The 24,697-nt window shown below is 42.9% G+C and overlaps 1 protein-coding gene across 2 annotated transcripts; it reads right to left on the bottom strand.

The window, feature by feature from the left end:
* Window positions 1–1,311: 1,311 nt before the first annotated feature.
* LOC110503595 (uncharacterized) lies at window positions 1,312–23,745 on the bottom strand. 2 transcript variants are annotated; one of them, XM_090218168.1, is made up of 7 exons: window positions 23,673–23,745; window positions 13,922–13,977; window positions 13,695–13,802; window positions 12,186–12,308; window positions 11,854–12,010; window positions 11,211–11,404; window positions 1,312–11,109 (listed from the first exon to the last, which is right to left on the bottom strand). In XM_090218168.1, the coding sequence occupies exons 1-7, from the start codon at window positions 23,728–23,730 to the stop codon at window positions 2,428–2,430; spliced, it is 9,378 nt and encodes a 3,125-aa protein (XP_090074294.1). In that variant the 5' UTR covers window positions 23,731–23,745; the 3' UTR covers window positions 1,312–2,427. The 2 variants fall into 2 exon arrangements, with proteins under 2 accessions (XP_090074294.1, XP_021437682.3); XM_021582007.3 differs by lacking the exon at window positions 23,673–23,745 and adding an exon at window positions 21,533–21,729.
* Between the last annotated feature and the right edge of the window lie 952 nt (window positions 23,746–24,697).

The following is a 24,697-nucleotide window of genomic DNA, read 5'->3' on the forward strand; positions in this document are numbered from 1 at the left end:
TCATACAAGGATATTCGGTAATACTGGCACTGAACACAAGGGGAGCTATTTTCTAACCCCACTGAGTCTCTGTAAACCGAAGATTAGCAGTGCTAACAAGTACATGCAAAATTCCATAGAGAATGCTAACTAAATGTATTTGCAGGACAGACAACCCAGTAACTAAAGAATGCTACTCACAGTTTGCTGCACGCATAAAAAAATATTAGATAGCAAGGCTCTTGATCCAGGAGGGGATTCTCTGCTGTTACCAAGCAAAGCTTGATTTTGGAAGAAGCTAACCACTTAGCTAGATTGCTAACTAGCTACTAAATTAGCAAACAAAATGCACAACTGCAGAGCATTTAGCACATTTTAGACAGTTAACTTAATAGTTGTTAAACACTCACAAGGCTCTAGTCTCTCATTGTTGTGTGCTTGTAAACAAACACCAAGCGACTGGGGACTACAGGTAAGCTTCATAAGGAAAAATTAGAGATGTAGGTACACACTGTGTACATCAACTTACCTGTTAGTGACACAAAACTGAAGGAGATCCGAGCAGAAACAGAAAAGGACACACAACTCACACAGCTGAGGAAAGTCATACAGGATGGATGGCCTGAGAGGAGAAAATGCCCTCATAGCATCTCAGAGTTTTGGAACCATTGTGATGAACTGTCACAGATCAATGGAATTGTTTTCAAGGGAGGGAAAATCATAATTCCTGACACTCTCAGAGAAGAGATGATGTTGAAGATCCATGCTGGACACATGGGCATTCAAAAGTGCAAACAGAGAGCACGGGACATTTAGTTTTAGCCTGGAATGTGCAAACAAATAGAGGACGTTGTTGTAAAATGCCAAACCTGTCTTGGTCGACGCCCCTTAAATACCAAAGAGCCCATGATACTTCATGATAACTTGCTAGGAGTTTGCGTTATACACCCTCCCTCCCTTGTTTAGTCACCTTCTGTATTATGTAACCATATCAAACGTAACATATCATACTAATTTAAGTGTCCCGGATTTACGTCTACTATGTTACGTCTAGTCTGAAACCAGGCTGGTGGAGAAAGACCATCTAATTTCACACAAGCACATTTCCATCCATGTTTACTCTCCTCGCCGACTCTCCTCAAATAACTTTGACCTTTTTCAAAAGGAGGCGAGGCGGGGACAGGAGAGAGAGGATGCAGGACAATTGGAATTGATAAAAGGCCCACGACTATGTTGTGATAAGACGAGGAAGTATGTTTGAAATGTCTGCTGTATTTGACAGGAGAGGGTGCTGTTCGCCTAGAAAGAGAATCATTTGGAAGACGATACAACTTTTTTTATTTTTAGGAATATTAGGTTTATTAATAATATGATCTCTTAACAACATTATTGATAATGCCACTTTGATAACACTTTGCTTTGAAAACTGCTTATTGTGAAGCCATAAGCACTGAAAACACAAGCACAAAGGTATTTGTAAAAAAAATCTCTCTATACGTATAAACACTGTTAAACTGTGTTATCTGGTCATGTACATGTTCTCTCCTTGTCATGCACCATTCTAGATGGTTATTTCAAATTTTCAGCTCCAACAGGCGTTAAATCTGGTTAAGGAAAACGTTGTAAACTTGTTTGACAGATGATTGCTGGGACTCTTCCCATGCAGTAGAGCACACACATTGAATTCCTACTTTCTAACTCACCAAAAAAGAAAAGGAAAATGGAGACATTGAGACATTGTTTTGTCCAAGAGGATTTGCATTCATTTTGAAATATTTCAATCTGTTTCTTTAAACCATGGCTTAATATCAGATGATAGTTTCCTATTCTTTTAGGTTTTGTCTACTTAGCTTGATTCTCATAGAGAGTGTTGAAATGGATTGCATTGTAGAAGCCTTTAAAACTTACATTTCAATGTATGGTATAATTACAAAAAAATCTTCATATATGAAAAAGAAAAAACAAGCTGAAGTAAGTAAATGATTAAACCACAAATCTCACACCATCCTCAAGCCTCAGTTACATTAACACAAATCACTACTATCCTTAATACTATTCCAATCATCGGTAATATGAAAATAATTACATATTTCATTAAGTAAGCAGGCAACATGTCAATGTATTTACATACAAATTGCTTTTGGTAAATTGGTTTGTGTTCTTTGTCAGTCTAATTCTACAATCATGCCAAAGTAAATGTTGGTATATCAAATGGGAAGGCATTGAAAATAGACATTTCCTTTGGGAAATTAAAATGTGTGGTATTTTTGCATAAAAAAAAGATATCAACAACAATACATAACGAATTGACATTCAGATTTAAACCACTCAAATGATCAAAGTTGATAAAGACTAAAATAGAAAGAAAACATGGAGGAACATTTACAAAAAAAACGTTGTCACATCAAGACAGAGGGAAAATATATTACTCTCACATCTCTTCGGACTTCAGTGATTACAATGGGATAGCGATGTGTGGGTTTGACCAGTTCTGGACTCTGTTACCATATTTTTTGTCGTCTTTGTCACCACAGTTACGGTTCCCTCCTTTGTTGTGGTAACATTCTCCTCAGACACCTCCTGCGTGGAGAACCCCGTGCTTGGCATCTGGAGCCGGAAGGTACCTGCAGTTTCATCTACACCCTGGCATTGGAGCGAGGATCTGCTACCCTGGGGAGAACCTTCTGGTGTAATGAGGAGGATTCCTGTTGAGTTGGGTTTCAGGTTGAATTTGGGAGAATTGAACCAGGTCGACTGCTTTCCTTCCAGCTCCTTCTTGCTGCTCTCAGCCTCTGCCTGCCCCCTAGACTTCCCTGGAACAAAGCCAATGGAGACCATGGGTGTTGTTGATTCTGAACTATCCTGATCTAGCATTTCTGTCCTGGCCGATGAGGACACCACACTGTCTTGAGTTTCCTCCTCTCCTTTTGATGTCTTCTTCTTAAATCCCGGGAAGGACATTTTGCCTGATTTCACTTTCTTCCTCTTGGTTTCTCCGTCAGTTCCTGAGGACTCCTTGACAAGCTTAGCACTCATTTCAAGGTCCTCTTCTCCTCTGCCTATTTTTGAATATGGTGAGGAGAACTCTATCTTTGGAAGCTTGAGCTTCACAAACTTAGCTTTATCCTCCTTGGATCCGTTCTGGTATGTTGAAACCTTCTCACCATTGAGGCTGGAACTAGACCCCTCACCTTTTAGGGTTACATCAAATGAACCTGTTTTGCCTGGAGAGAAGGTGACTTTGGGAATCTTTTGCTTTGCTCCCTTTGACTTGTCGTCTCTATCCACGTCTCCTTCAATGCTCAAAGCAACACTCTTTTCCTTGGGTCCTGACTTTCCAAATGATGGCTTCATTTTGATCTTTGGCATTCTGATTTTAGCCTCTCCAGACTCGACACTTGCTTCACACATAGTGGACATAGTGGAGTGGTCTGTTTGGGGATTCACCAAAACAAATACAGCTTTTTTAACTTTGGGCATTTTAGGTCCTTCATACTCAACCTCTGGGTCCTTCAAATGTACTCTAGCTTCAGGTGAAGACATAGCAGGTAAAGCCACCCCAAACTTGGGTATTTTGATTTTTTGTCTTGTACTTGGTCCTTGTACTTGTACTTGGTCCTCTTCTTGAGGTTCTCCAATATCAAAGTCTATATCTGGTATTTTGGGGACTTTGATTCCAAGATTAGGTAATGTGAATCCATTCTCTGTGCCGGCATCTGTGCCAGTGGGCTCGGCAGAGCCTTGTTTGCTCTTCAGTCCCACAGACTGTAAAGTAACCTTTGGCATTTGAAACTTGATACCATCTTTGTTTTCTTGTTGTCCGCTGTTGATTTGTGCTCCTCCTTGGCCAGTCATTGAAGGACCTGAGATCTCCACATTAGGGAGTTTGAATTTTGGCAATTTAGCACTCATCTCTGGACCATGACCTTCATTCTCTTGGCTGGCTCCTTTGGATACTGAGAAGCCCACATCTGGGAGGGAGATGTTTGGCAACACAGAACCACCTGCCTTCGCATCTGCCGACACATCTGCACCTTTGCCAAGCTTTGTCTTCTTAATCATAAATCTACCACTGGCCCCTTCATTCTCTTTCCCAGTCTTCTTTGTGGTTGCATCTAATGCTTGATCTCCAGTGTTCTTCATTTTTGGCAATCCAATTTTGAATTTGGTGCTTTTGACTTTTGGCCCCTTACCTTTGGTACCAGAAGTTTTAAGGTCTAAGTCAGGCAACTCTATTATTTTTCTGTCCTTCTTTCCCTCAGCTTTATGGAAACCTATATCCAGCTCCAGATCTCCTTTTGGGCACTCTATGTCTATTGTTGGCATTTTGATTTTCGTCTTATGGTCTCCCTCACAATGTGAACCAGTTTTGTCTGAACTTTTCCCATGAACCTCAGCTCCATGGTTGGGTTTTTCAACATTCATGTCTAAATCAAGGTCCGGAGTTGTAAACTTTGGTAAACCAATCAAAGGCATTTCTATCTTTCCTTCTGCCTCAGCGTTGGGCTGTTTCATTTCAGCATCAATGTCACCAGAATCTCCCTTTGGCATTGTAATATCTATATTTGACAGTTTGATTTCTGGCATCTTATATCTTCCACCCTCACCATCCATTTCCAATTCAGGTGCATTAACATCTCCACTTTTTCCTTTTGGAAGTGATATGGCAATATTTGGCATTTTCATATGTGGCATCTTGAAATTTCCTCCTTTGACTTCCATTTCTGGTGCTCTAATTTCTCCGTACTTTCCTTTCGGAAGTGATATATCTACCTTTGGCATTTTGAACTTTCCTCCCTCTGACTGAATTTCCATCTCTGGTGCTTCAATCTCTCCAGTTTTTCCTCTTGGATGTGATATATCAACATTTGGCATTTTCATATGTGGCATCTTCAATTTTCTGCCCCCTCCTTCAATTTCCATCACTGGTTCTTCAGTTTCTCCACCTTTTCCTTTGGGAAGTGATATGGCAATATTTGGCATTTTCATATGTGGCATCTTGGATTTTCCTCCATCTCCCTCAATTTCGAATGCAGGTACATTAACATCTCCACTTTTTCCTTTTGGAAGTGATATATCAAAATTTGGCATTTTCATATGTGGCATCTTACATTTTCCCCCTCCTTCCATTTCCATTTCTGGTGTACTGATGTCTCCACTTTTTCCTTTTGGAAGGGATATATGAATATTTGGCATTTTCATATGTGGCATCTTGAATTTTCCACCCTCTCCTTCAATTTCCACCTCTGGTCCTTCAATCTCTCCACTTTTTCCTTTTGGAATTGATACATCAATATTTGGCATTTTCATATGTGGCATCTTGAATTTTCCACCCTCTCCTTCAATTTCCACCTCTGGTCCTTCAATCTCTCCACTTTTTCCCTTCGGAAGTGATAAGTCTACCTTTGGTATTTTCATATGTGGCATCTTCAATTTTCCTCCATCTCCCTGAATTACCATGTCTGGTCCTTCAATCTCTCCACTTTTTCCTTTGGGAAGTGATATGGCAATATTTGGCATTTTCACATGTGGCATCTTGGATTTTCCTCCATCTCCCTCAATTTCGAATGCAGGTACATTAACATCTCCACTTTTTCCTTTTGGAATTGATACATCAATATTTGGCATTTTCATATGTGGCGTCTTGAATTTTCCACCCTCTCCTTCAATTTCCACCTCTGGTCCTTCAATCTCTCCACTTTTTCCCTTGGGAAGTGATAAATCAATATTTGTCATTTTTATATGTGGCATCTTGAATGTTCCTCCTTCTCCTTCCATTTCCATTTCTGGTGCACTTATGTCTCCATACTTTCCCTTTGGAAGTGATAAGTCTACCACAGGCATTTTCATATGTGGCATTTTGAAATTTCCGCCCCCTCCTTCAATTTCCATCTCTGGCCCTTCAATCCCTCCACTTGTTCCTTTGGTAAGTGATATATCAACATTTGGCATTTCCATATGTGGCATCTTGAATTTTACACCTTCTCCTTCAATTTCCACTGTGGATACATCCATTGCTCTATGTCTTCCTATTGGAAGTGATATGTCAACCTTTGGCATTTTAATGACAGGCATCTTGAATTTTCCACCCCTTCCCTCAATTTCAACCTTGGATGCATCAATGTTCCCAGTTTTTTCTTTAGGAAGTGATAAATCTATATCAGGCATTTTGATGTTTGGCATCTTAAATTTGCCTCCCTCCCCCTCAATTTTTGTTTCATGCTTGATTTTAGGCAGAGTTACATCAAGGTCAATTTTGGGTGCTGATACATCAATAGTTGGCATTTTAGGGATTTTCAGGTTTCCTTCATAACCTCTGATGTCAGCCTCAGACACATCCACCTCAGCCTTTGGGAGTAACACTTCTTGCTCAGATTTCTTGGCAGCTGGCAGGGATATCTCCACTGATGGTATTTTTACCTTTCCTGTGACATCTAGTTCAGCACTGGGTCCACTACTGTCAAAGTCTATCTCCTGTGAGCCAAACTCTGGCATGGAGAACTTTGGCATTTTGATTGTATCATCGGGTGCATGAATGCCACCTTTCCCTTCCATTCCACTATCCATTGAGACATCTATTTCTCCCTCTGGTAGTTTACCTTTAGGAGACGACTTCTTAAACTTTGGGAATTTTAGTCTATATTTTCTATTTGCTTTGTCCTCTGGATGTTCTACACTGATAATTGGCTTTGGAATGTCCACTTTCTCTTTTTCTGTCTTGATTTCCACATCAGGGCTGGCTATTGATACATCTTTCTTAGACATTCCAAACATTGGCATTTTCATTTTGGGCTTCTTTAGTTTACCTTCTATTTTTCCCTCTCCGCGTATTTCTGCTGATGCTGGTCTGCCCTCACCATCCGCTCGCTGGGGGCTAATATCAATATCGTCCTCTGTGCCATATCCTTCTAGGTTTACATCTCCACTAGACTTTCCACCAAATTTAGGGAGAGAAAATCTTGGCATTTTGAGAGAGATATCTGGCATGTCAAAACTTGACCCAGAGGATGGCCTTTCACCCTCTGCTTTTTGTAGCTCTTCCCTATTATCTCCATCAGATTTTGACAGCCCAGAGTCGAAGTCAACCTTTGGTGCAGATACGTCTACTGTTGGCAGTTTAACAGTTGGTAACTTGACTCCACTCCTACCCTCTGCTTCAATTTTGGGCATTTTAAACTTCCCCCCTTTGACTTCAAGGCCTTCTTTGACATCACCCACTGGGTGCTTCATCTTTGGTAGTGACACATCAAATGAGGTCATATGAAACTTTCCTCCGTTTCCAGAATGTTCTTCAATGTCAGTTTCTCCCTCTGTTTTTCCTTTTGGGAGTAAAATATCAATCTTTGGCATTTCAAACTTCCCTCCTTTGACGTCCGGTCCTTCTAAACTGACATCTGGTTCTAGTGACTTCATTTTTGGAAGGGAAACGTCAAATGTAGGCATATGAAATCTTCCTCCTTTTCCAGAATGAACTTCAATGTCAATTTCCGACTCCATCTTTCCTTTGGGAAGTGAAATATCAGTCGATGGCATTTCAATGTTTCCACCTTTGGCTTCGGGGCCTTCTACTTTGACTTCACCTTCAGGCAACTTCATTTTTGGAAGGGAAATGTCAATTAAGGGCATGTGAAACTTGCCCCCTTTGCCACCATGCCCCTCAACCTCAATATCTCCTTCAGTTTTCCCTTCAGGAAGAGAAATGTCAATGTTAGGTAACTGTATTTTGTTGCCTTTCCCTTCCGGTCCCTCTAGTTTGATGTCACCCTCTGGGAGCTTCATTTTTGGGAGCGATACATCAAACTTTGGCATATGAAACTTTCCTCCTTTTCCAGAATGTCCTTCCATGTCAATTTCTCCCTCTGCTTTTCCTTTTTGAAGTGAAATATCAATTGTTGGAATTTCAAACTTTCCATCTTTGGCTTCAAGGCCTTCTACTTTGACTTCACCCTCAGCCAACTTTATTTTTGGAAGAGAAATGTCAATTGAGGGCATGTGGAACTCTCCGCCTTTACCACCATGCCCGTCAACCTGAATATCACGTTCTGCCTTCCCCTTTGGAAGAGAATTGTCAATTTTAGGCATATGTATTTTACTGCCTTTCACTTCTGGCCCCTCTAATTTCATGTCACCATCATTTGACTTCCTTTTTGGCAAGGACATGTTGCATGTGGGCATGTGAAAGTTTCCTTTTCCCCCCAAATGTCCTTCAATGTCTATTCCCCCTTCTGTTTTTCCTTTTGGAAGTGAAATATCAATCATTGGCATTTTAAACTTTCCACCTTTCACTTCAGGGCCTTCTAGGCTGACTTCTCCTTCTGGTGTCTTCATTTTTGGATGTGATATATCCAATGCTGGCATTTGGAACTTGCCTCCTTTTCCAGAATGTCCTTGAGTGTCAATCTCACCCTTTTCCTTGGGAAGGGAAAAGTCCATTGTTGGCATATGAAACTTCCCTCCTTTGGCGTCCGGTCCTGCTAAACTGACATCTGGTTCTAGTGACTTCATTTTTGGAAGGGAAACATCAAATGTAGGCATTTGAAATCTTCCTCCTTTTCCAGAATGTCCTTCAATGTCAATTTCCCCCTCCATCTTTCCTTTAGGAAGTGAAATATCAATCGATGGCATTTCAATCTTTCCCCCTCTGGCTTTGGGTCCTTCTACATTGACTTCGCCTTCAGGCAACTTCATTTTTGGAAGGGAAATGTCAACTGAGGGCATGTGAAGTTTTCCCCCTTTGCTTGCATGTCCCTTAGCTTCACCTTCCATTTTTCCTTTTGGAAGAGAAATGTTCATCGTTGGCATATTAATGTTCCCCCCTTTGACTTCAGGGACTTCTAGGCTGACTTCACCATCTGGTGTCTTCATTTTTGGAAGTGATATATCGAATGCTGGCATTTGGAACTTGCCTCCTTTTCCAGAATGTCCTTCAGTGTCAATTGCTCCCTTTCCCTTGGGAAGGGAAAGGTCAATTGTTGGTATGTGACACTTCCCTCCTTTGACTTCTGGTCCTTCTAAACTGATATCTGCATCTGGTGACTTCATTTTTGGAAGAGAAATGTCACATGTGGGCATATGAAATTTGCCTCCTGCTTCAGAATCTCCTTCAACATTGATGTCACCTTCCGATTTTCCTTTTGGTAGTGAAATGCCAATTGTAGGCATTTTAAACTTCCCTCCTTTGACTTCAGGTCCCTCTGTGTTGACCTTACCCTCTGGTGACTTCAATTTCGGAAAAGAAATGCCGAATGTGGGCATCTTAAACTTGCCCCCTTTACTGACATGGCCTTCAATGTTAACTTCTCCCGCTGTTTTGCCTTTTGGAAGGGAAACATCCATTTTTGGCATCTCAACCTTTCCACCTTTAATTTCAGGTCCTTCTACTTTGGCTTTACCCTCTGGTAACTTTACTCTTGGAGCAGAAATATCAAATGAAGGCATGTGAGACTTTCCACCTTTAGATGCATCTCCTTCAACGCTCATGTCACCTTCTGTTTTTCCTGTTGGAAGTGAACAATCTATAGTGGGCATATGACATGTGATGCCTTTCACATCAGATCCTTCTATTTTCATGTCACCCTTTGGTAACTTTATTTTTGGAAGAGAGAACTTTCCTTCTTTTCCTACATTTGCATCAATGTTGACTCCACCCTCTGTTTTTCCTTTGGCAAGGGAAATATCAAGTGTGGGCATTTCAAACTTTCCCCCTTTCAATTCAGGTCCCTCTAAACTGGCATCACCCTTCATTTTAGGAGGAGAAATGTCACATGAGGGCATTTTGAACTTGCCTCCTTTTCCAGAATGTCCCTCAATGTTAATATTCCCCTCTGTTTTTCCTTCAGGGAGAGATATGTCAATAGAGGGCATTTTCATTTTGCCACCCTTCACTTCAGGTCCTTCTACATTCCTTTCTCTCTCTGATGACTTCATTTTTGGTAGAGAAATGTCAAATGTGGGCATCTGAAATTGACCTCCTTTTCCTAAGTATCCTTCAATGTCCACCTCTCCCTCTGCTTTACCTTTTGGGCGTAAGAGGTTAACTTTTGGCATGTTGAACTCCCCTTTGACTTCAGGCCCCTCTATATTCGTATGCTCCTCTGGAGACTTGAATTTTGGAAGTGAAACATCGAAAGTTGGCGTTTTGAACTTGCCTCCTTTTCCAATGTGTCCTTCCACATCAACGTTTGCTTCTGCTGGTGTCATCTTTGGCAGTGAAATGTCAACAATTGGCAGGCAAATTTTTCCACCCTTTTCTGGACCTTCAATATCCATGTTAGATGATCCAATCTTTGGTAATGAGATGTCAGTTTTGGGCATGGATATATTTGGCCCTTTAAAAAAGGGTCCCTCTATCTCGTCTGGCACTGTATGCCGGGTGTCCAGCTGCAGATCTATGTTGGGTGCAGAGATGTCAATAACTGGCATTTTAATGCCAGATAGGGCTGTTGACCCTTCAACTCCTTCAGCTAAACCTTTAGCTTTTATCTCACCATCAATTTCATCAGAGTGACAGGCTGAGGGGAGTCCTAATGAAAGCTCTACCTCTCTGTGCATCAATTTTGACCCCTCCTTGACTTTCACTTCTCGTTTCTGTAGGTCAACGTCCTTGTTTCCAGATGGCAAACTGAATTCCACTGAGGGTGGTGTGAATTTGACACCAGGAGGTTTCAGGTCCAGGGACCCTCCAGACAAGGCAGTGTCCGATTTAGTCTTTTTTGTTTTAGGGAAATGAATTCCGAACCTGTGTCCCTTTCCTTTGACTTTGACCTTAGCTCCAGGCACATCTGGCAGGGAGACGTCAGCCTGTCCCTCTGGTCGCGTCATGTCAACTTCTCCTGTAGCCGCCTCAGCACCATTTGCTTTCATCCTGGGACACCTTATCGTCCTCTGCTTCCTGCCAGTGGCGACCACTCCTCCATGCTGCTCAGCTCCCTCTGCCTTCCCATCCTTCCCCAGCTTGAACTTGGGGAAGGCAAACTCCACGTCAATGGGGTTGAGCTCCACCTTGGAAGGGGATCCCTCCATCTCTAACTCTGCTCCAGTGCTCCCTTTCTTGTTTTCCTTCAGCCTTTTCAATCCAAAACGTCCTCCCTTCTTTTTCTTCGCTTTGAAAGGTTTGATGCTCTTGACACTCTGCAACAGAGATGCAAGTATCAGTTAGGGGGACATGAAGCTGATGAATCTGGAATACCCAGTTGTCAAAATGGCAATTACAAATACGATCATAGCCGTACCATTTTCTGCATCTTGGTTTTGGGTCCTTTCAGTTCCAAGCTGCTGGTGCCAGGGTGCAAGGTGACATCAGCGCCGGTGATGGTCCTCTTCAGGAAAAAGGAGACTTTATAAGGCTCTGCACACTGCAAGATCTTCAGGGCATCCTCATACTTCACATTGTCAAAGTAGACTCTTGCACTGAGCAACTGATCTCCTGCAAGGACACCAATCAACCAGACAAAAGTGAATATGAGATAAAGGGAACTGGGGTAAATATTGAAGTCTCATAGTTGTGGTTTGCTTTTGACAATCAAAGGGAGGATATGAAAGGGCATGGCATTTTTGGATGTTTCCGTTTAATTTGCACAAGATAATGTACCGTTTGCACGTCAAAACAAGGTGATTGATCAATGACATTACTTACAATAAATTACACAATACACTTAATGGAAGTGACACACGAAAGGGATGCTGATGGGGAGAAACAAGATGGTTTCATCATTTTCAGTTCTTTCTAGTATGGAATTAATTATATGTTTTAATAGCTCACTGTTTGACCTTCTCATTTCTATTTCTTTCTATTAAACTAGTCCACAACTAATTTACCTCAGCTGTGTCTCATAGATTTATATTCATGCAACTCTAATCTCCCCGTCCAGTTACCTTGCTGGAGGCTAAGATGCTTTGCTGCAGTGGAGTCTTTAAGGACGTCCTTAATGAAGAGGCCTCGCTCCCCTCCACCTGTGACACTGTAGCCGCTGGCTCCAGCCTCAGCCTCTGTCTCCAGCACAACCTCCACCACCTCAGATGCAGTTTCCTCCTGTAAAGACACACCAGAGGAGAGGGTTTCCTCACAATTCTCTTGTCTTCAAACGTAAACTGTAGAATGGCACGCGATTCTGAGTGTTTTCTAGGCATGTGTAAATATCGACAGCGATATCACCAAACAACGTGGTTACTGTTTCATGTGTACTAGTTGTTTCTTGGCTCTATACCACTGCTTGGGTGTCTGCTGAAGAATCCATCTCTGTTTGGGCCAAATGAGACGTCTCTTTCATGTGGCTTCTCTTCAGACTCAGCACCTGCTTCAGCTCTGCATGCAGTTTCTCTTTCTGAACCTAAAAGGAAGGAAGCATTGTATCTGTGTTGATGGCTCAGTTGATTGGACCGTGATAGTAATGATAATAGTTCCGTCATGGGTTCAAATCCAGCATGGGCCACACACTGCAGGGTAGCCTAGTGGTTAGATCGTTGGACTAGTAACCGCAAGGTTGCAAGTTCAAACCCCCGAGCTGACAAGGTACAAATATGTCGTTTTGCCCCTGAACAGGCAGTTAACCCACTGTTCCTAGGCCGTCATTGAAAATAAAAATGTGTTCTTATTGTTCTTACTTGCCTAGTTAAATAAAGGTAAAATAAATAAAATAAACACAATATAGGGTATAGTGTGTTAACTGTAAGTCCTTTGGATTAAAGTATTTGGCAGGTAAATTACCTTAAGCATAGGGGATTGAACCCCAATGAGCTTGATGTGTGTGTGTGTGTGTGTGTGTGTGTGTGTGTGTGTGTGTGTGTACCAATTAAATTAGCCTATGAATACTATGGGATATGGAGAGAAAATACATATTGGGGATTGACTGAATACCTTCATTATAGCCACACTCATTCTGAGATTAGAGACATTATTTCTCTGATCACATGGGCTTGGACATACTCTATAAGCTTTGTGTTAGCTGCAGCGCTGACCCCAACCTCACTGACTGAAGTACAATGACACAGTCAAAACCTGCTGAGTCATTCTCTCTCCCGGTCGCTTCTCTCAACCTAAACAACCATTCATTTGGCCCAGCTCTGCAGAGATCCCACTGTTTCCACACAGTAGGTGGCAGGGCACAGTGGCAACAACAATTGACATCTTGTGTTAGCACACCAGGTGTTGGGGACTAGAGGATATGTCATAAACATTATTATAATGCATAATACCGTTGTCAATTCTGAAATGCTTCAACCTTTCAAATAAAAAAAAAAAAGGATATACGAGTGATGTGAAAATATTATACGCCAGCGAGTGCATGTCCATAAACACACAGTGTATTGTTTGCATTCCTAATTTACATTTAGACCCCTCCCATGTACTTAATTCCGAGTGTCAGCTCCTCCCCTCAGACGCTATAGGGTCCTACATGTAAGCTGAACAGGTCTAAGCTCTCCTCCATTCCCATGTCTATCATAAAGTGAGCCGGATTAGTATGCCACTGACAGAATGTAAGGGAAATGTGCAATATGTATTATGTATGTGGCTATATGTGAAGTGTACAATGTGCATGACAGGGGTAACATCCAATGCATCTATTATGTTGAGTGTGTAATGTACAGTGACTATTTTGTGTATACATCAGAACTGTGTGTCTGAGACAGATTTCCCCTCGGGGACATTAAAGTTCACCATTTCCTATCCTTCCCTGGCTTGAGTGTGTTAGGGTATCCAAACAGTTTCCACTCACCACTCTCTCTGGGCTCTCCTGGTCCTCTGGGGAGGCACTGTGGTGAGGGTTGGCGTGGGGGGCGGTGGGAGGCCTGTCCGAAGGGGGAGACCACCTTTTGTCCTTCACCTGGCTCAGTAGAGGAGATACCAAGTTCAACAGGTCAGTAAGCAGCACTGCAGGACAACACTTCATATATGGTACATAGCATCTCCGGAACAAGTGAAAGCCAGATAGTGGCTACTCACGGCTGGTTCTCTGGCCTGCGTAAATACATGACTTTCTTCCAATTCTCTGTCAGAGTCTGCAGACAGAAGGAGATTGGGTCAATGTTGGCATGTGAGGCACTGACAGGGGACAGATCAGAGATCTCAACCAGACTACATCACTTTGTAGACATCAGTGGCTTTACTTTGTCTGCTTTGAACCCACTTCTACATTGGCATGACATAATGTCATGGATACATGGATACCCCACATGGATTCAAGATGATACGTTCTCTATTAGATATGTTTTAGCTTGCGGCATGCTCGATGATTTCCAACCATTTGGTTTAGTGACCGGCCTCTCAGACTGCGTTGCATTGCTATGGCACTCTTGGAATTATTTCCACGGTTTTGCATATCCCTGCACCACCCTAGCCCCTCAATACCCTTCTACTTATAGGTAGGAGGCACTTGACATTTTTCCCACTATACGGTTTGGTCCCCAGCAATGTCATGCACGTCCCACCCTTTTGGTTTCATGTGATGGCTTTTTGATCAGCTTTGGCGTGTGTGTTTATGCGTGTGTGCGTGTTTGTCAAGGGGGATCCAGTATTCAGTGTCGGCATATTTCTCACGCCTCTATGTGTGGTGTCAGAGTGTCGGGTGTCTCAGCCGGTCACAAGAACAAATTAGACATTCAGAGTGCTCTTGTACAAGATGGCTAAACGTTGTGAAAGCAGCAACACCCGCCTTGGATAGTATGCTTCATGAGTACTGGACATTTCAATAATAAGGGTGTTACGCATCTGATCTTTTATGATCTATATAACGTTAATACCAGCATCAAGAAATAGCTAAATGACTAACTTCTTGAAATAGCTAAATTAAACAAACCTTTGAGCTTGTGTCCATAATACCCAGGTTAAACAGAGTTCAAATTATACCGTGACATTCGGGGGGGGAAGTCTCTATATATTTTTTTCATGGGACCCCCCTAGTCTCTATGTGCACAAGCTTGACATTTTTTTTGATGGGCCTAATCATAAAGATGTCATTTAGCGGGTAAAAATGTATGACCTCTTAATGTGCCATGAACACAGGAACACAACCAGTCATGATGTTTTCACCTGATTGTCAAACAAATCACTTAAAAAGTAGGCTACCTGCGCATGTTCGTCCACTCTAAGATGATTTCAGCATCCAAACAGTTGCACCGTGCACCCATTTGACATATGGAAAGAGACATCTGTTACAAAACACCAACAAGTGTAATGACATGCAGCGATTGTCATTAGGTTTACACTCTTGTAGCCTGAACTCATTGATGCCTTTTGCTGACAAAATTACCTTTTTTTTTGTAGAAAGAAAAGTCGGGGCTGAATACAAGACTGTCCCGGGATGACAAATGCAGCCACATTATTATAATTTGTTAAAACCATGACACAGAGGTGGGGGTGTTTGTTTAATTCGGGATTAAGCTATCACTTGAATATTTACCACTGTAGCAGTAGGCTACACATTTCATTTTTAAACAAATAGGAGAATGGCTAAAGTAGCATTATTTAGAGACCCCCCCAGCCCCAAAGTTTGACTTTTGTTGCATTGAGGGGGGCTCCCCGATTTGATAATGAAGTAACAGACCTTGACTTGGGGGTACGCTATTTGCTTCTAGGATATGGGAAAGGACAGGACAGTTCACTAGCATTCTCCCAACATCAAGCAGCCTGATCCCAGTCTCAGCAGGGTATCAGTCAGGACACTAGTTAAGAACGGGTTAAGACTGGGATCTTGTGATGTGTGGCCTTGTTTTCGGCGGATTGTGCAACAACAACGCCAGAGGAATGAAAGCGATATGAGCTATCTAATCTCCAATTGAGCAACATCTAATCGAATTATAATTTAAATATGTTTCTACTGTGGAGTGGTTATGAAGTCAGGTTTCTGCCATATTGGTATTGTGCCCTTAGTATGGTACTCTGCATTGCTTTCATAAATATACCCTTTAAAATATACCTGCACAACTGAGTTCTTAGCATAGACCTACCCTTTTCCATCATAGTGTTTGATACTGGAATTGTCTCTCTGAAGAAGAATATTGCTCAAGGACTACAAGCAAAGGGAACGCGCAGATCTAGAGAGGTCTCAGGGAGATGCTTTCAGCAGTGGAGACCAGACTGTTTCACTCACAGAGTTCCAACAAATACACAGTGTGCGTGTACTATGTAGTAGGAAATGGGCCTAATATATTCACCTAATGAATATTATATATCCCCACATATAGTAAACATAGCTCTGATAGGAAGCGCTGTGTGTCTCGTTTGCTCTGTGTATATTTTGCAGTAGTTGAGTCCTAGGGGCTTCCAGGTCAGTTACTTTGGACACTGATTTGGCTAGTCATCTAGACACCATGTCCAAATACTAATATAATTCTGCAGAGGATCAATTGTGTTTGTTTTTCTCCATCATTTCGAAAGTTACAGTAATTGGGTTAGCAACTAGGCAACTAAAAGAGAGTCCTCTAAAGTGTGAAGAAAATCAATTTCACTTGGACTGAAAACATTGGAGAGTCATCTACAGTAACCATCACATTGACAGTCTACCACCAGTTACCCCATATGTACAGCCATAGTATGTAGTATTAAGACACACACAGAGCAGCTACAGACCTTCTGTGTGGAGAAAGCTAACCTGATTGGTGCTATTTCAATGAATGTCATGAGACCCAGGATGAAGAGGAAGGACCCTTTGTGTACGCTATTAATCAATACTATTCCTGTAATAAGTTGACGTGCAAATGTATCAACCAAATAGCATCACGATTTACAGAAAAAGTGGTTAGTGTGTGTACAACCAGGGATAAAGTTAGTCTAAAGCTATTGGATTTGGAGGAACATTTTATTCAAACAGTTCAATGCCGGGGCACTGTATGATTCATGAAGAGACCTCCTAAAATTGCTACACATAGATTTAAGTGTTCCCAAATGCCCCCATCTGTTTTCGTCAGTTATTGATCTCTACTTTCCCATGAAGATGGACTACTTCCACTAGAGGGGACCTATGCCAACTTGAGTTGTGGTGATGAAAAAAATTCAAAAAAAAATGTATTCCCCCAACTGTGTCCAAAACAAACCCACGTTAAACTCCACGACGTTAACTTCTGGATGTTGTCAATTCCCTGTTTATCAGGCCAATGAAGGGGAAGCCCTACTCTGCATAGCTGGCATTCCCAGAAATGTTTGAGACTTTAGACCATACAGATTATTCTTGGTTAAAAAACGAAACAGAAAATATGTAGAAATTATAAGGAAACTATGCGTTTTCAAATAACTGCGCTTTTTCTGGCCCGCAAATTGCTTTGACGAACACATCGGTGAAGAAATAAATCTGTGCGGCCCTCCGCTGAATTTTGAAATGTTGCCCTCGAGACAAAATTATTACCTACTCCTGCTTTAAACTGTTCATTTGGACTACACTGTGCTACTGTAATACCATAAGGTACACACAGTGGCAAGAAAAAGTATGTGAACCCTTTGGAATTACCTGGACTTATATATAAATTGGTCATAAAATGTGATCTGATCTTCATTTAAGTCACAGCAATAGACAAACACAGTCCGCTTAAACTAATAACACACAAACAATTATACGTTTTCATGTCTGTCACGTGAGATGATGCTGGAGAGACGAAGCAGGTACGGGGAGTGAAACATTGAATAAATAACGGACATGGAACGAGTCAGGAACAGCATCAGTAAACAGGTAACACAAACAAAAGACAGCAATAACCTCAACCAAACATTTTCCTGTAGTTGCGGATCAGAGCTGCACAACGGTCAGGAGGAATTACTGAAGTCGTATTTTCTTCTGTTGAAGCCATTCTGTTGTTGATTTACTTCTGTGTTTTGGGTCGTTGTCCAGTTGCATCACCCAACTTCTGTTGAGCTTCAATTGGTGGACAGATAGCCTTACATTCTCCTGCTAAATGTCTTGATACACTTGGAAATAATTTTTTACGTCAATGATAGCAAGCTGTCCAGGCCCTGGGGGAGCAAAACAGCTCCAAACCATGATGCTCCCTCCACCATACTTTACAGTTTAAATGAGGTTTTGATGTTGGTGTGCTGTGCCTTTTTTTCTCCACATAGTGTTGTGTGTTTCTTCCAAACAACTCAACTGTAGTTTCATCTGTCCACAGAATATTTTGCCAGTAGCGCTGTGGAACATCCAGGTGCGCTTTTGCAAACATCAGACGTGCAGCAATGTTTTTTTTTTTGGACAGCAGTGGCTTCTTCAGTGGTGTCCTCCCATGAACACCATTCTCGTTTAGTGTTTTACATATCGTAGACACATCAACAGAGATGTTAGCATGTTCCAGAGATTTTCTGTAAGTCTTTAACTGACACTAGGATTCTTCTTAATTAACCTCATTTAGCATTTTGCACTGTGCAGGATGGCCACACCTAGGGAGAATAGCAACAGTGCTGAACAATTTATCTTACCGTGGACTGATGAACATCAAGGCTTTTAGAGATACTTTTGTAACCCTTTCCAGCTTTACGCAAGGCAACAATTCTTAATCTTAGGTCTTCTGAGATCTCTTTCGTTCGAGGCATAGTTCACATCAGGCAATGCTTCTTGTGAATAGCAAGCTCACATATTGTAAGTGTTTTTTATAGGGCAGTCATTAGCCTAGGGGTTCTTTTTCCAACCTACACTGTGAATGTTTAAACGATGTATTCAATATAGACAAGAAAAATACAATAATTTGTGTGTCTGTTGTTTGTCTGTTGTTGTGACTTAGACGAAGATCAGATCTAATTTGATGACCAATTTATGCAGAAATCCAGATCATTCCAAAGGGTTCACATACTTTCTCTTACCGCTGTACATATATCTCAGATACAATATCCTATTTAAAAACGGAACTTTATGAAACAGGAGACATCTGTCACTTATCGTGGTATATTCTATTCTTCACTAGCAGTTGCCTTGGACTGTTAATAAATCAGTATGAGGACAAAATACGGTTTCAGTGTCAGTGTGACTTGTGAATACATGCATACAAACATACATGTCTGGTCTAAACATAGAGGTAATCAGTCCTATGACTCTGGTGAGAGGTATGGCATAGTAGTACCCAGTGTGGATTCTTAAAGCATCATGTGCACCCTGAACATCAGTCAGACATTAGAGTATTAGCAGAGTCTGTAGTCAGGTAAAGCACAACCTGAATAAACTAACTTGTAGCAGGGAACTGAAAATGTGATTGTCTTAGCCAGAGATGTCTTTGAAAGAGAACCATGGGAACTGAAGTTCAGACATAGAGAGGATCTTATTGTCCTTTGAAAGCTCAGATGGAAAAATCAGCCACACCCTGGAGCGGACAGGAAATATATCTTTGTAAACAGGAAACTGGGATATTTTGTGAGATAAATACTCAACAAGGAGGGCAAGACACAAACAACCTTCCTTCTCCCATGATAATTAAGCAATAAGGGCCAAGGGGGTGTGGCATATGGCCAATATAACACGGCTAAGGGCTGTTTTTTAGGCACAACGCAAACCTCTGAGGTGCATTTTTGCTATTGTAAACTGGTTACCAACGTAATTAGAGTTTACAGTAAAAATAAATGTTTCGTCACAGCCGTGGTATACGCTTTGATATACCACGGCTGTCAGCCAATCAGCATTTACGGCTCGAACCACCCAGTTTATAATGTCAAATATAGCACTGTTGGGTGATGAATAATGTATTCAAAGCACTGGCATACATCTTAAATCTAGCTTTTATCTGTGTATTTTGATAGCAGTTTCCCTGTGTCAAACTGTGTTTCCTTGTGAGTTTCCCCAGCTTCCTCCAAATCGCCCAACCGCCTCTTGACCCTACTACTTCCTCATCTACTACCGACCCGCCCACTGCTCAAGAAACCTGTCGCTAGGAAACTGTCCTACACACATTAGTTCATACTAACTCTCTCCTACAGCGCAAACAGGATAGGATTCCTGTGATATTATACCTACACTTATACCTTCACTTATACCTACACTTTCCCAGTAAATAAGAACTCCCATAAACGTTCATATTTCCATTAAAATCTTATGATTTATCTATAACCCTCTGGCTTGGCTGAATCCACAGCATTGTAGAGGGTCCCATACAGTCCCAAAAGCCCTGCCACTATCCTAACCTGAGATACATGCACCACAGGCACCTACCCACCGCAACAATCCACCTCTTCCACATGAACTGTCCACAAACTATCAAACTATTTCAGACGTGATTTTGGGAGGGTTAGCTGCCTGCATTAGCCTCCGCTATGCAGTAGTATAAACATCTAACCATAGTATATCGACAACATTCATAACAGGTCCGTGCAGTGACGTTAACTCCAGAGCAGACTGTACCTCCCACCCCCATGGATGGTGCTGGTGTCCCATTAACACATTTGACCCCCCCCCCCCCTCAGAGGAATGGCAGGGGGATCACACACACAGACATTCAGCACATGCCATCAAAGGGAGGAGAGGGCTTTGGGAACACGACCCCACCAAGCCGCACTGCTTCTTGACACAGTGCTCGCTTAATCCGTAAGCCAGCTGCACCAATGTGTCGGAGGAAATGCCGTACAGCTGGCGGCCGGAGTCAGCATGCACTGTGCCCGGCCCGCCACAAGGAGTCGCTAGAGCGCGATGGGACAATAACATCCCAGCCGGCCAAACCCTCCCCTAACCCAGACGACGCTGGGCCAATTGTCTCCGGGTCTCCCGGTTGCGGCCGGCTGCGACACAGCCCAGGATCAAACCCGGGTCTGTAATGACGTCTTCAGCACTGCGATGCAGTGCCTTAGACCTCTGCGCCACTTGTGAGGCCAGCTTATACTTTTACACAATACTTATATGTCTGTTATCGTCATTCCAACCTAGCCTTAACCCTGGGTGGGTCTTGCCCTCAATAGTGGGTTTGCCATTCTACCCACCTTGCCGTGGCATCCCAAGCCGTTGGGCTGGGGAGCAACACTCAGATCCTGTGACCGGCAGGTAGCAGCTGTTGCCCTTGTGTAAAAGTAAGACGAAGTGTTTGAAACAATTGCGCTGCTGCTACCTATCAGTATGCACGCGGGAACAGCAGCAGGCAGCAGCAACCATGCTGAGCGTATTGTGTGGTGACATAGCCCTATGTTATCAACAATACAAGTGGCATTTGTCCTTCTAAATGGCCTGTGCACTTATCCAACAAACAATAGCTATGTTCTCAATACCTAAGGGTGTGCAGTCTCCAGACTGCGGTCTATCCTGCACAACCCTTAGCACAGTTGGACAAACTTTTCTATAAAATAAGGGGGGAAAGAACATTCTCAAACAACGATGCAGATAACTAGATGAAAAGATATGACATGAACAATACTTAGGTATATAACCACCAGTGATCTTGATTCCATTCTGCACTATGTACAAACATTTGAACAGCCATAACACAGAGGTTAAAAAAGCCCTGCCACTATCCTAACCTGAGATACATGCACCACAGGCACCTACCCACTGCAACAATCCACCTCTTCCACATGAACTGTCCACAAATTCTCAGATCTAAGAAGTCATAAGGAGTCAGATGTCAGACAATTCCACTGTAGCGAGATTGAGACTCATCCTACCTGGTTGATACCACTGTCTCAGTGTGCTTCCTCCCTGGGTAGAGGGGAGAGATTCACCAGGCTGATGAGCTGAAATCACACACTGTTCTCTGTCAAACTCTCACTCACTAACTCCTGATCACCCTGTTACCAGTCAGCCTGTCCCTTCACTGAAACCTCAGTGGGGAAATCTCTAGGTGGGACGCAACGAGAGCACTGATTGGACGAGGGCAAAGGGATGCCCCCATATTAGGAAGGTGAGGGGCAGGACTATCAAGATAGGAGGAGGAGGAGGAAGGGGCCAAAAACTTTGACAGGACTCAGTCAGAGTTGCATGAGCTTTCTCCTGCTGCAGATTTGAGAAAAGGGCAGGGGGCCACTCTTTTTCAGCGACATGTAAATTGCCTGACTGGCTGGCTGCTGGTGACACGGTTTAAATTCCCTGAGGAGTCAAACAAAGTGATGGAATAACAAAAGGAATTGTCTTCAGATCTGGGGTACTGGAGATGATGTTGTTGGGCTATTTTATTTTATCCCCAGAGCTCCAAATAAGAACAGGCCTGGGGTCTTCATTTAGAGAAAGTGTGACTCCTCTGGGGAGAGCAGCTGTTGTTGTGAGCTTAACACTGAGTGTGCTGTGCGTTTCATGGCCTGTTATAAACTGCCCTGCGCTCAGAGCTAAGGTTAGTAACCACTGTGCCTGCATAGACATGGAGTAATAGCCTCCATTCTGCCAGCTGGACCCCCAGGTGAGCCACACAGGTGGTCCCAGTGAGACCAGACCCTGGCCAGGGACCCAAAGCCCACTGCTGAAGGCTGCCAGGGGGATCAGGCCGCTTGCATTGTCCTAAGGATATCATTGTTGCATTACGCCGCTAACACAAAACCAGGATTTAGACAGGGGGGTGAGGAACATTGGGGGGTGAGGTGAGGCGGGCAGCTGGCTTGGCACGGGACAGATTGTCCCAGCGGCACAGCAATCCCTTCGTGTCAGCAGTTCAGTGTGCCAGGGCCAGGGAAACCGGAGCTGGCTGGCTGTGGGGGGCTACAGGGGAAAACAACCCCACTGGGATCTGGGATGGGCTCTGCTCTGGGGACAGCTGCAGCCTATAGTGTTGACTGACTCCAGAGGTTGGTCACATATGGTCACATGATCTGTCTGGTCTTTAACCGTGTGTGTGTGTGTGTGTGTGTGTGTGTGTGTGTGTGTGTGTGTGTGTGTGTGTGTGTGTGTGTGTGTGTGTGTGTGTGTGTGTGTGTGTGTGTGTGTGTGTGTGTGTGTGTGTGTGTGTGTGTGTGTGCGTGTATGTGTACGTGCACGTGTGTACTGACAAAAACATAGACCGAGCAGACACAAGCCCAACATCTATAGATGATGGGAAGAAAAGCATTTCTTCAAGCTAGCTAATATGACTGCACTATGTGAGGACAGAAACTCAGACATTTGATATGGTAAAGCTAATATGAAATGTACAAACATGGCAACCAGAAAACATATATCTGCTAAGCATCCCCTCCAGCTATGGATCCCTGTCTCAGACCAGGACAAAATCCAAGCATTTAAAAAGACACAAGGAGGAAACAGATCTCAGTAGATAAGCCAGCACAGACGTCATATAACACCAGGAATGTCTGCCAGATAAGGTTATACTATCTTAACACAACTGTCAGCTAAACAATGCTCATATCCTCTTCTCATTTCACCATGACAAGGCCCTCCGTCTAGGTGTATTTATAGTCAAGAGACTTGGTGGGGAACCACCCTTTAACATAAATAACAAGAGCAAGAGATGGAATTTGTCTGTGATATGTTTCAGAAGGGAGGTCAACTGGAGTGGTAGGAGTTGCTAGTGCTACCACACAGCACGACATTGAAGCAAGTGGATGGTTAAAACCAAGTATTGATTTGAGTTGCATCTCTTCATAAAAAAAACAGTTCATGTGAAATAAAAGCCACTTTGGAACACACATTTCTTCCAAATAAAAATACATTGGATTAACCAATAGATTTGATTCAAGACAGAATAAGTCAATGTTGTTACTCATCAATATTGTGTCACCAGAGACTCATCTATTGAATGCAACTCAACAAAGCAATGTCTATCACAACGGGGCTAATGAATAGCAGATCCCCCATCACTCGTCCCCCATCCCTACTGACCTGCATTGGAAGAGGGTGTCCAGGTGACTCTGAATATCCCACGTAGACACTCACACATGGTACGAAGAGACGCAAACCCACAGAGCACACACACACAAACACACTTGACACACTGAGAAACTAACAACAACAAAAAGAGAGATGGGTGCAATTGGATGGACAGATAATTATCTGAAGGTTAGCACTCTGTCTGTCAGTAGGCTGGTGGAAGACCTGGCCGTTGCTGGGCTAGCGTGTAAAAAGAGTGTCCCAGGCTGGGGAAAAAGAGAGCAAGAGGGATAGATAGAGAGGGAGGGATAGATGGATGGATGGATGGAGAGAGAGAGAGAGCCCGACAGGAGCGAGACGGGACAGAATGGGGCCGCATTAGCTCAAGTTGAGAGTCAGCAGTTTGGGTGTCCCCCTGGTAAAGCCCTGCTCTTTTGTTCGGTGGCGGGGCGGCTTTAGCCCCAGCCCAAGCAGGCTTAGTGTTAACTGGCCAATGGACACCATGTCAGACAGAGCTCAAAATAAGCCACAATATAATCAAAAGAAAAACACATTCCCCCTGCCTATCCTGTGGTAAACAGGCCAACAGGCAGCCTAGTAAGATGATCATACTGTACAGTCAGTCACACACTAGTACCACTACTAGCTCTGAGCCATGAGGCTGGAGGGACAATGTGAGAACTTGGGGAAAGGGTTCAACGATCGTTTTTCAAGCTTGATTCCAAATAGTGTAATCACTTCAGAGGGACTGAGAGCTGAGTCAATGCAGTGAAGTACTACCAGAGCATATTGTTGATCATGTAAGGCATCTGAAGCATGCCCAGTGGCGATTTTAGCATGTAAGTCTTGGTGGGGCAAAAAAACAAGTGGGATGCATGCCAGCAAAGCTACTACACAACACAACATTGAATAATACATTAATTGGACTATAACAGTGACAAACGATGCCCACAAACTGTTAGGGCCTCCTTAAAGCTGTCCCAACAGCAGAGTCCCAACAGCAGTCCCAACACCTTACCACTGCTACACCTTGCTAT

Source organism: Oncorhynchus mykiss, chromosome 24 (genome assembly GCF_057628025.1).
Source record: "Oncorhynchus mykiss isolate SJ-2025 chromosome 24, ASM5762802v1, whole genome shotgun sequence".
Lineage (NCBI taxonomy): Eukaryota > Metazoa > Chordata > Actinopteri > Salmoniformes > Salmonidae > Oncorhynchus > Oncorhynchus mykiss.